Raw genomic sequence first — 12,346 nt, forward strand, 5'->3', positions numbered from 1 at the left:
CAAGAAAAAAATCAAACAATCCTATCAAGAAGTGGGCAAAGGATATGAACAGAAACTTTTCTAAATAAGACAGAAGAATGGCCAACAAACATATGAAAAAATGCTCAACATCTCTAATCATCAGGGAAATGCAAATCAAGACCACAATGAGATATCACTTATCTCCAGTGAGAATGGCCTTTATCAAAAAGTCCCCAAACAACAAATGCTGGCGTGGATGTGGAGAGATATGAATGCTCCTACACTGCTGGTGGGACTGCAAACTAGTTCAACCTCTTTGGAAAACAATATGGAGATACCTTAAAGCAATGCAAGTGAATCTACCATTTGATCCAGCAATCCCATTGCTGGGCATCTACCCAAAAGATCCAATGACACTCTACAAAAAAGACACCTGCACTCGAATGTTTATAGTAGCACAATTCATAATTGCAAAGCTGTGGAAACAACCCAAGTGCCCATCAATCCATGACTGGATTAATAAAATGTGGTACATGTATACCATGGAGTACTATTCAGATCTAAGAAACAATGGTGATATAGCACATCTTATATTTTCCTGGTTAGAGCTGGAACCCATACTACTAAGTGAAGTATCCCAAGAATGGAAAAACAAGCACCACATATACTCACCAGCAAACTGGTATTAACTGAGCAGCACCTAAGTGGACACATAGGAACTACAGTAATTGCATATTGGGCAGGTGGGAGGGGGGAGGGGGGTATATACATACATAATGAGTGAGATGTGCACCGTCTGAGGATCGTTACGCTGGAAGCTTAGACTTGTGGGGGGGAGGGGGGTAAAGTGCATTCTTTTAAACCTTAAAATTTATACCCCCATAATATGCTGAAATAAAAGAAAACTTATTGGGCCGTTTCTATATGTATACTCTGAATCACATGAAAAATTATCTTTCCTTCCTGACTTACATTCAATTCATCAATCTTGGAGGTACTGAGGTTCAAAGAGCCATGCTTGATTTTTTTTCCTCTTTGATTTTGTTGAGAGAATAACCATCTTCTATATCTCCCAAGACAGGCACAAAGAGTATGTGAATAGTTATTTTTATATGAATGTTTTTGTGTTACTATAAATACCTTAGCTTAAAAACTTTCATTTAAAGAGGTGAGAACAACCTCTATGGATGAGGTAATTTTAGGCCAGTTATGTTGGGGAAAAATATCTACAAGCTTACCAAATATTAGAACTTAGAAATGGGAGTCATAAAGATAACAGCCTGTTACATTTCTGAACAAAGCAAATAAGAGACAAATTTTCCTTTATGTTTCACCATAATCTGAGGCATGCTCTTGGGGAATCATCTTTAGTTAGCAAAGTTTCTCTATAGCTTTGGGACCTATTGACTCAGATATAATGTAATCTTGAGAGACTTATGTCCCTCTCCTGAGTTAGACTCTGGTGCCATAAACTATTCAGGGAATAGTAGATAAATACAGTTAATAATTGCAGACATGCCAGGAACAATTCTCCAAGTTTGTAGAATGAATCTGTGAATGATTTTTTTCCTTACACGGTGTTATTTCTCTCTGTATCAAGTCTTTGTGCAGGCAGTAAAGGTGTAGTAGAAAGAACACTAAATTTGGAGTCAGAAGATTTTGGTATGATTTGCTCTTCATTTTTAAGTTTTAGAAAAATTTTTAACTGTTTGAATTTCAGTGTCCTTATCTGGAAATTTGAGTTAATTAGTATTAGGGAGTCAGATTTGGTAACTGCTCAGGAAGGCATTCCTACTGTTCTGCGTGTGGGATCCAACTCTACCCACTAAGTGATGTAGACACTTGTTCAATTTTACTTAAATTCTTTGTGCCTCAGTTCCTGATATAAAATGGGAATTAACTCCACCTGTCTCATAGAACTTTGGTAAGGACTCAGAGCTAATTACATAAAGCATTCAGTACAATGCTTGTACATATTTAACACAACACAGGTTTTTGTTTGGTTTTTAACTATCTACCACACACAAAAGCATCCCAGTGAGATTCTACCATCCTAAGGGACTCTTCTTCAGTGGCATCCCAGCCTTCCCCATGGCATGTGCTTTTCTTCTTTTAAGATGCATTAAAAATGGCATTAAATTGTTATTACTATAACTACTACACCTATATCCATAACTCCTATTGTTTTAATGTGGATAAATCTCCACATTATCCTGATTTGGTTTAAACCAAAATCATCTGCTTACCAGGAGAATCCTTTGTTAAGCTTTATTGTACCTACTCAGGTGCATTTGAAAAGAGACTGTGTAATAAAATCAAAGAATCTTAAAGTTATAAGGGATATAAAGGTACATGTAGGATAATCTTGCATTCTAATTAAGAATCTTCCTTATCACATCCTAGAAAGAATGTCTTTTGATCCATATTGAAACTCTTCCAGTGATGGTGAGGTCACTCCTTCACAAAGCATCTTAACCTCACTAATTTTTCTTTTCTATCTACACTGAAATGAAATCAAAGTTTTTATTAGTTCCACACCTTTTTACTGTTCTGGAAAAGCACAGAACAAATCTACATAGAAGCTTTCCAAGAATTTGAAGTGTCATGTCTCTGCTTCTCTAAACAAAATACCCCATGGGAGCTCTCACAGTGGAAGGCTTAGGCCCACTGGCTTTGGAATCAGACCCGGAATTTATTGTTAACTTAGTCATGTCCAGTGTGTGGTCAAGCTATTAAATCTCTCTATGCTTTAGTTTCCTCTCCTAATTAGCAAGATTGTTTTCAGACTTAAGTAAAAAAAAAAAAAAAAAACAACCACTACTGAACTTAAAAACATCATAGTACCTTTGCAAATGCTCAGCCAATATTAACTGCTATTTATATTGAATAATTTTCATATGGGATGGCTTATAGCCACTTTACCAACTTATAATCATCCCTTGAATAAACTAAGTTTATTAATGTTGCTTTAAAGGTGCATTCGCTAGGAGCACACAGATAACAAATAAGTGATTGCTTATCATTTATTAAATCCTGTTTTAAATAGTGATGCTAATTGTAGATAGCAACATAGTTCCAGAAACACTTATATAATTGAAGTGGAAGTGTTGCAATGTTAGTACATGCAAAGACTTAAACAAGTAAGAAACAGGCAGAAAAAGAAGCCTTAAGGTCAGAATTGGAGTCCATTCTCCAGACAAACAGACTGCAAAGGGATGTCAGTATTTCCTTTTTCAAAGCATCTCATTATTATTTTATTTTGGATGGGAAATGTGGTTAACTTTGATAAAATTGTTCCCTTAGAGTTACCAATGACTGAATCCTGAGATATGCCCAAGGATATCTGAAGAAAGTGATCTAGGGGAATGGGTATGTTCAAGTCTTGAAAGTATATGCCCTTGGAACCTTCTTATATGAACACCAAATTTCAATTCCTAAGGTTGGGACACTCTACCCTTCTGGGAACTAGAGAATGTGAGCTGGATTATCTTTTATAATAATGCAGGAAATTCTACCATGGTCTCTGTAGAGAATGTGAGAGTTCAGAGGTATTATACTTTCTGATTTTGTATGTAAATCTATGATCCATTTAAGTATATTTTCATACTTGGAATGGGTTTAGTATCATTGTTTATTTGTTTCATTTTGTTTTTTATATGAATGGTCAATTGTTCCAGAATCATTTGTTAAAATGACTATTTATTCGCCATGTACTTGCCTTTGTACACTTTGTCAAAAATCAATTGATCATATGTGTGTGGTTCTGTTCTTGGGTTCTTTAGTCTATTCTATTGAGCTGTGAGTCCCTCTTCTTTCACCAACATGACATGATCGTGATAAATGTAGCATTACAGTAAGTTGTAAAATCCAGTTTGAGCCCTCAAACTTTGCTGTTTTTCTATTATAATTATTTTGCTTTCCATATAAAGTGTAGTATCATCTTATTAATATAAAAAATTATGTTGGGATTAAGATTATGATGGCCTTGGTTATATAGATTAGTTTGGGAAAAATTGATTTTTTAACAACATTGAGTCTTCCAATCCATGAACACTGTTTCTCCACCTATATGTATCTTCTTTGATTGCTTTCATTAATGTTTTGTTTTCAATGTATTGATCCTGCACATATTTTTTATTTGAAACTATGTATTTTAGTGCTGTTATAAATAGTACTATTTGTTTTACTTTTGATTTCCAATTTTTGGTTGCTAACATATGAAAATATAACACAGTTTTGTATATTGATTTTACATCTAGTTACCTTGCTAAATTCACTTATTAGTTCTAGAAGTTTTATTGAAGATTACTTGGGATTTATTGTGTAGATAAAAATGATGTTTGTAAACATAAGCAGTTTGCTTGCTTTCTTTTTATCCTCTTGCCTTTAGTTGTTTTTTATTTTTCCCCATATTGCACTGGCTAGGACTCACAGTATGAATTTAAATGTTTCTAATTCCTTAAGCACCAATTGTATTTTTCAGTTCTAAAATTTTTATCTGCTTCATTTTTATACTTTATATTTGCTTGCTGAAAATGCCTATGCTCCCATTTATTTTAAATGAGTTTACATCTCAAAGAGGATAGTTATAATAGACAGTTAAATATATTTGATAATTCCAACATCGGGTCTGGAGAAAAATAGTCTGTGGTATACAAAACCAAAAGTTTCAAAACATTGTCAAGAATTTTTATGGTTCTTATGTTTTTATGTAGATCTGCCCCTACATTAGAGAGCTGATTGTTGATTGTTAAAACAGGAAACCAAGACATCCCTCAGAGAGCATCTTAGTTTGACATCAGTGTTCATATTTTGGAATCCTGTGTGGTCTTTTTTGAAGTCTAGCATTCTGAAAAAGATGAGGAATGTCTCGGCTGTGACTGAATTTATCCTGCTGGGCATCCCACACACAGAGGGGCTCCAGACAATGCTCTTTGTTTTGTTTTTGTCCTTCTACATCTTCACCCTTATGGGGAACCTGCTGATCCTACTTGCTATTGTCTCCTCCACTCGGCTTCATACTCCCATGTACTTCTTCCTGTGCAAGCTGTCTGTTTTTGACATATTCTTCCCTTCTGTCAGTTCCCCCAAGATGCTGTTCTACCTCTCAGGGAACAGCCGCACCATCTCCTATGCAGGCTGCGTGTCCCAGCTCTTCTTCTACCATTTCCTGGGCTGTACTGAGTGTTTCCTCTACACGGTGATGGCCTATGACCGCTTTGTGGCCATATGTTACCCTCTGCGCTACACCATCATCATGAGCCACAGAGTGTGCACCATCCTAGCCATGGGGACCTCATTTTTTGGCTGCATTCAGGCCACCTTTCTCACCACTCTCACCTTCCAATTGCCCTACTGTGGCCCCAATGAGGTGGACTATTACTTCTGCGATATCCCAGTGATGCTGAAGCTGGCCTTGTGCAGACACCTCAGCCCTGGAGATGGTGGGGTTCATCAGTGTGGGCCTCATGCCTCTCAGCTGTTTCCTTCTCATTCTGACCTCCTACACCTGCATTGTTTGCTCCATTCTTCAAATTCAATCTACAGAGGGCCGACGCCGTGCCTTCTCCACCTGCAGTGCCCACCTTACTGCCATTCTCCTTTCCTTCATGCCAGTGGTCCTCATCTACCTGCAGCCCACTCCCAATCCCTGGCTTAATGCAACTGTTCAGGTACTGAACAACCTGGTCACCCCCATGCTGAATCCTTTGATCTATAGCCTGAGAAATAAGGAAGTTAAATATTCCCTGAGGAAGGTGCTACAGCAGGTGGCCTTCTTTCCTGAGAAATGATAGAGAAAGATCAGTAGCTTAACACTTTAATAACACCACACTGCTTAAAAAAGATATTCGTCTTGTGCACACAGATATTATCACTGCCATTTTTTATTACAGATGAAGAAGCTAAGACTTAAATACATAAAGCAAATTATTTAAGGTGAAGTAACTAATAAATTATCCTGCCCGGGAAGAATTATTTCTTCCCAGTTGGCAAAACATCCTGGACCTTCTCTTCAATTTTCTCTTCTGTTTTCCTGCTCCTGTATCCTCTTCTCTTCTTTTCTTCCCTACTCTATCACTTCTTCACCTACACTGGTATTATTAACTAATTATCCCCTCAAATGTCTGCGTTGGATAAGCCATCATCTGATAGTCTAGGAGTTGCTGAAAAAATTGGAGAGTTTCAATAACATGGCTCAGGTGATATCCTGTGACTTCTGAAATATGAGGAAATTGTGTTTTTTTGGTTTTTTCTTTTTTTAAAAAAGGACTTCTAGATGGAACTTTAAGGCAGGTCTCTTGTGAATGAATCAGAAGTACTAGTGTGCTGTATCATCTACAAAGCCTGTCTGTTGGTCTCAGACCTGAAAACAGGTGTTGGCCTGGTGCTGGGGCAGTGAGTGAAAGAGAATGTGGAGCACGTAGATACATAGAGTCTATGAAGAGGTGACAGATTCTGTTATTTTTCAGCATTAGAAAATTTGAGTTTGGCTTCATAATCCCTGGCACAGATGGGGCAATGAGAAGTCCAAGCTGCTATTATTTAATGGTTTTGGATACTCTGCATATACAAAGGCTTGTCTTTAGTTCCTTCCCCTTTATATTTCTTTGTTATTTTTCCTAGTGGGCTTATCACAAGAAATGTGCTATTACAGTCCATACAGCAATTTGATGAAAAGAAAGAACAGTGAGAAGGGAATGATGGGAAGGGAAAGGTGTGATGGGTAAAGAAGGGACTGATGGGAAAAGAAGAGGATAATGGGAAGAGGGGGTGATGGGAAGAGAAGGAGCAAAGGCAGAGGCAAGTCTTCCCACTTTTGGTTCTTTTCAGGATGAGATCAGTGAAAGAATCTGCCAGACTGAACTAGACACAACATTATATTTGGGCCTCATATCTGGGTAGTGAGTCAATGCATGCATTTGAAGGGGAGAACTCTTTTACTGATCACTTCTCTTAAGCTCTGTGCCTTTTATTTGCTCTACTTATAATGATCTTCAACTGGACAAGCTCATTCTTACCATTCAAAACCCAGTTCGAATTCCACTTTGTATGTGAATTCTTTCTTATCTCACAGAGTCAGATTTCCACTTTTCTATGTTGTGAATAAGACTTGACAAAGTCATCTTTACATTGCGTCACAAAGTATTAACAAAACATTTTCCAAGAGTAAAAAGATAGGTAGGGTCAGGGAGAGAAAGAACAAAAAAGAGCCAGTTGTTGGTGACTGATAATTGTTGAACAGATGAAGGTCTGAATCCCAGATGGTCTTTTGTTGTGGTTGACGAAGCAGAGCCTCAATCTCCCCACATCTGTCAGTTATGTTGTTCCTATTAAGTGTCTCCAGAGTACTGAGAACATATTCTTTTTCTAGTCTTTGGGAGGAAGCTTCAATGATAGTCGCAAACCTTGTCTTTTAAAGAGCTTTATCAAGTTGAAGGAACATGATAGCAGTCATGTTCTGTATTCATTCAACAAATAAATATTTCTGGAGCCCTAACTTAGGCCAAGTGCAGTCCAGAGAGGGAGGCAGGGAAACAAAGCACCAAACAGTGAAGTGCAATAAGTGAACTATTGGATATAGACATTCAATAGTTCATGAGAATACCAACTCTCTCCATATAATTCCTTCTCTTAGTTACTTAAAGTTTGTCCCAAAAGAAAGTGAGTTATTAGGGTGAAGAAATCCTTGGTAATATGGAAATGGTAACACCTTTCTTGCATTGCTGTTGTAAAGACTAAATAATAAAAAAGCAAAATGTTCATCCAACTTATTGAAGATACTACAAAAACTTGATAATTGTATTCTTGTTTGTATTGTATTTTTCTTGATATTTTCATAGCTTACCTTCTCATTTTATTCAGGTTTTTAATGCTGAAATGCCACAAAGGATACTTTCATGTTCATACTATTAAAATACCCATCTGCTTTATCACACTTTTACTACTTACCTTGCTATATATTTTGATTCACAACATACATCACTAATGGTCAATTTATTATCTATTTCAAATTGTTTATTTTTTCTCTTCCTAAGTAAAACATAAATTCCACAATAGGAGTTTTTCCTATCTTGTTTATAACTGTACCTCCAGAACCTAAAGTGATACTTTTCATGTGGAATGCCCTGAAGACATATGAATTTCTGTAATCACATTCATTTTTCTTTAAAATTTGTTTCTATTGCATAAAATTTCAAATATATATGGACACACAGAGAATAGTATGGTAAGCCCAAACATGTTATCAGTCTTTTTATTTTAAAATATTAAGGGGGTAAAAATGTTTTATGTTACATGGATCACTTTTGTAATGCTTGAGTCCCAGCTAATGGTGTGTCCATCCATTTGATCCAGCAATCCCACTACTGGGTATTTACCCAAAGGGGAAAAAAAAACGACTTTTCATCAAAGACACCTGCACTTGAATGCTTATTGCAGCACAATTCACAATTGCAAAGATGTGCAATGAACCCAAGTGCCCATCAATTCATGAGTATACACTATGCAATTCTACTAATCCACAAATAAGAATGAAATAATGCCTTTTGCAGCAACTTTGATGGAATTGGAGGTCATTATCCTAATTGAAGTATCTCAAGAATGGAAAAACAAACACTACATGTACTCTCTAATAATTCTGAGCTAACAGATGGGCATATACCATGTTTCCCCGAAAATAAGACCTACCCATAAAATAAGCCCTATCAGGATTTCTAAGCATTTGCGCAATATAAGCCCTACCCCGAAAATAAGACCTAGTGATGGGCGTGGCTACGCAGCGTATCTGCGCAACCCACGCATTTCGTGGTGGAGCAGTAAAGAAGAGGAGCAGCCCTTCTCATCTGCCCCATCCTGACAGCTACTATCCCAGAGGTGACTGGAAAGGCGGGGACAGCCCCACCAACAAGGTCGGCTCCCCCTGTCAGGTCCCGGCCATCCCGTGCGTGCTGCAAGCTGAGGCTTTGAAGGGAAAATAACACATCCCCTGAAAATAAGCCCTACGGTGTCTTCTTGAGGAAAAATAAATATAAGATCCTGTCTTATTTTCGGGGAAACACGGTATGTGCACAAAGAAATGTAAAGGTCATTGGAAATCAAGAAGAGGGAAGCAGGGCAGGGTAAAAACCTACCTATTGGCTATAGTGAACACTATTCATGTGATGGGCACAATAAAAGCCCCGATTTAAGCATTACAAAAAGTTTCCATGTTACAAAAGAGTATTTGTACCTGCTTAATACTTTGAAATAAAAAAAGGAAAAAAAGCAGCCAAACAAAATTAATTGTTGTTTTACACACACACACACACACACACACACATACAATTGTTTTGATACTAAAAGTCAGCACAGGACTATGATGCCTGAAAGAAGTAAAACAAATAAGATGATTGATCCCTATGATCACTCTGGCTTTCTGCTTTGACACAATTTCTGAAATTTGGCACAGCAGAAGGGATTCCAAATGTAGCATAGAATTTTGCTACATTGGTAAGCCAGAGGTCAGAATTCAGAGATGTCAAGGTGGCTAGAATTTATCAGACAGAGCATTAGAGAGGAGGGGGCTAATCAGAGAACATACTCCAGATATCTGCATTATGTCCCCTTGAATAAATGTCTAAATACTAATTTGTGAAAGCACAGGGTAAAATACCACGTGGTTCAGCAAAGAAAATAATTATAACAACAAGGAAGCTATAAACAAAACTTTTTCAAGAATTCGTTTAAAACTGGGTATCATTTGAGTTCTGGCCTGCCTAAGTAGAGATGATATGGAACATGTAGTAGAGGTGCAAGAAGGGTCACACTCTAGGAACAGTGCTAAATTAGACCAAAATTAAGATACCCTAGACACACAATTAAGAAGTCTAAAAACAAGGCTTTGAATCATCAAGCTGGTTCGGAAGTAATATAACTGCCTGCCAAAACAAAATCCAACCCTCTAAAGAAATGCATCAAAATACAGCACTTCCACTGAGAATAGTTTGATATTGCCACAATCCAGTGTGGGAAACCTTTGTTACAAAGGGCATCGGGTAGAGTATTTATGAACACTTGGACTCATTAGTGGAAAAACTATCCCTACATGAAAGGCTGATTAGGTCCCATGTGAGAAACCTTAAAAGCAATGCTCAAAAGAATCAGACTTTTCCAAATAATTGCTGACTTTCTGAAAATTTAAAATAAAAAGAAACTTCATATTAGATGCAAGGATAGACATTGCAGGCATTTTATAAATATTTTAATTATTTCTTTACTTTTTTATATTAATTTGAGCATCTTTATCATACTGCATTTTGCAAAGAGAAAAAAACCCAATGTTTATGTTGTAGAAAATGAGAAATACTACATACAGCTTGCTTTACCCTACAATATTCAGAACATCAAATATTGAATGAATTCAAAACAAAAATTGTGTCAAACACCAGGGATACAAAGGTGATAAAAAGAAAATCTGTGCTCGCCAGGAGCTCCTGATCTATTAGTGGTGGCAGACAAATCTTATTCAAGAGAAACTGTGTCAAGTGGTACACTAGACCTAACAAAACATGGTTATAACTATAGAGTAAGAATAATTTGATGCTAAAGAAGTTGATAGAAAAGCAGTATTCACAACAGCGTTTATTTTCAATACATGCATGCATTGGCTGCCATTGTGTATTTTCCCCTCTCACAATTTCTAAAGACTAACAGAAGTTGGTATAGATTTTGAAACTGTTAACAAAACCAGGAAACCAGGAAAGAAGCAAATCTCAAAAGGCCATGTTCACTGTTTTCACTTTTGTGAGGAATCCTGGAACAGTGTTTGTGTCATACGAATTCTACGCTAACACCAAAGACATCTAGCAAAGCAGAGTCCTCGGGCTCTCATAGCCATGTCACTTTGCTGTGCAGATAGATGTTTTGTGATGTTATTCAATTGTTCAATCACAGCATCAACAATATGTGTCCAAAAGATGTTATTTCTAATAGCAAAAGACAAAATTGTATAATTACAACATTTTTCTTAATGTTGTAATTATAAAATTATATTTTTAAAAGATAAGAAGAGTGGAGGAAGGAAGAATTAAGGAATTTCTTTAAGAAAGAAAGGCCCTGAATTAAGTGAGAAAATGCATTCTATTTTATTGTGAAGAAGTACCAACAAAACCGAATAAACCAGTGCTAAAAATTGCTTGTACAAGCTCTGTTGCTGCTTAGGAAAATACTTTTCGTCTTAAAGTTTTCTTCAGAGCAAGTTTGACATCCTTATTCCTCAAGCTGTAGATCAAGGGGTTCAGCATGGGCCCAACGTTTGTATAAAAGACTGAGGCCACTTTTCCCTGGTCCATAGACTCTGCATCAGAAGGTTGGAGATACATGAATGCTGCTGCCCCGAAGAAAAGCGAAACAGTCATTAAGTGGGAGCTGCAGGTGCTGAAGGCTTTAGCTCTGCCCTCCGTGGAGCTGATGCGGAGGATGCTGGAGATGATGAAAGCATAGGAGATGAACGTGGTGCTGGTAGACACCAGAATGTTCATGCCAACCAGAACAAAGACCACGATCTCATTGTTGTAGGTGCTGGTGCAGGAAAGCTGCAGCACTGGGAGTATATCACACAGATAATGGTTGACAATATTGGCATCACAGAAGGTCAGTCTTGCCATACACAGAGTGTGGGCTAGGGAACCCCAACACCCCATCACATATGCCCCAAACACAAACAAAGTGCAGATCCGAGGAGACAGTATAACATTATATAGCAGTGGCTTGCAAATGGCAACATAGCGATCATATGCCATTGCTGTCAATATATAACATTCAGCAATGACAAAGAAACAGAAGAAATAGAGCTGAGTCAGGCACCCTGTATAGGAGATGGTGTTTTTCTCCAATACAAAATTCATGAGCATTTTGGGGGTAAAGACAGAAGAGTAACAGATATCTATGAAAGACAGATTAAAGAGGAAATAATACATGGGTGTGTGAAGGTGAGAGTTTAGTGAAATTAATGTAATCAAGCCCAAATTGGCCACCACTGTAACCAGATAGATTCCTAGGAATAGGAAGAAGAGGGGGAGTTGAAGTTCTGGCCGGTCAGTCAAACCTTCAAGGATAAACTCTGTCACCAAGGAGGCATTTCTATGTGTCATTCTTTTGTAGGAGCTGATCTATGGAGATGAAAGAAAAGCCAATTAGAGGGAAATGAGCTCTTTTGAATCATTTCTCACCCTGGAAATGGCATTCTCTAGACTCTTGAGATGCCCTTTCACACTCCAGGATGTGCAGCAACATCCCCTGACTTGTAGAAGCTCTGCAGTGTCAGATTTTCCAGGTTTCCTTAAGAGAGATGACTGGTGCAGCTGGAGCCTACGTAGACCTGCAGGTCGTGTTAAGATACAAGGAT

The 12,346-nt window shown here is 37.5% G+C and overlaps 2 protein-coding genes across 2 annotated transcripts; one reads left to right on the plus strand and one right to left on the minus strand.

Annotated features, from left to right (window-relative positions):
• Positions 1–4,819: 4,819 nt before the first annotated feature.
• LOC105864539 (olfactory receptor 10D1B-like) lies at positions 4,820–5,753 on the plus strand. The gene is given in 2 exon segments (XM_076001421.1): positions 4,820–5,377; positions 5,379–5,753. Coding segments are annotated over 2 exon segments (933 nt in total).
• Positions 5,754–11,156: 5,403 nt separating this feature from the next.
• On the minus strand, positions 11,157–12,104 carry LOC105864538 (olfactory receptor 8B3-like). Its single transcript, XM_076001333.1, has one exon. The coding sequence runs from the start codon at positions 12,090–12,092 to the stop codon at positions 11,157–11,159; it is 936 nt and encodes a 311-aa protein (XP_075857448.1). The 5' UTR covers positions 12,093–12,104.
• Positions 12,105–12,346: the final 242 nt, after the last annotated feature.

The sequence above is a fragment of the Microcebus murinus genome, chromosome 4 (genome assembly GCF_040939455.1).
Source record: "Microcebus murinus isolate Inina chromosome 4, M.murinus_Inina_mat1.0, whole genome shotgun sequence".
In the NCBI taxonomy this organism is placed as follows: domain Eukaryota; kingdom Metazoa; phylum Chordata; class Mammalia; order Primates; family Cheirogaleidae; genus Microcebus; species Microcebus murinus.

Excerpts from the sequence above, each read along its gene's own strand:
- LOC105864538 (XM_076001333.1), bottom strand. The coding sequence starts at position 12,092 with ATGACACATAGAAATGCCTCCTTGGTGACAGAGTTTATCCTTGAAGGT.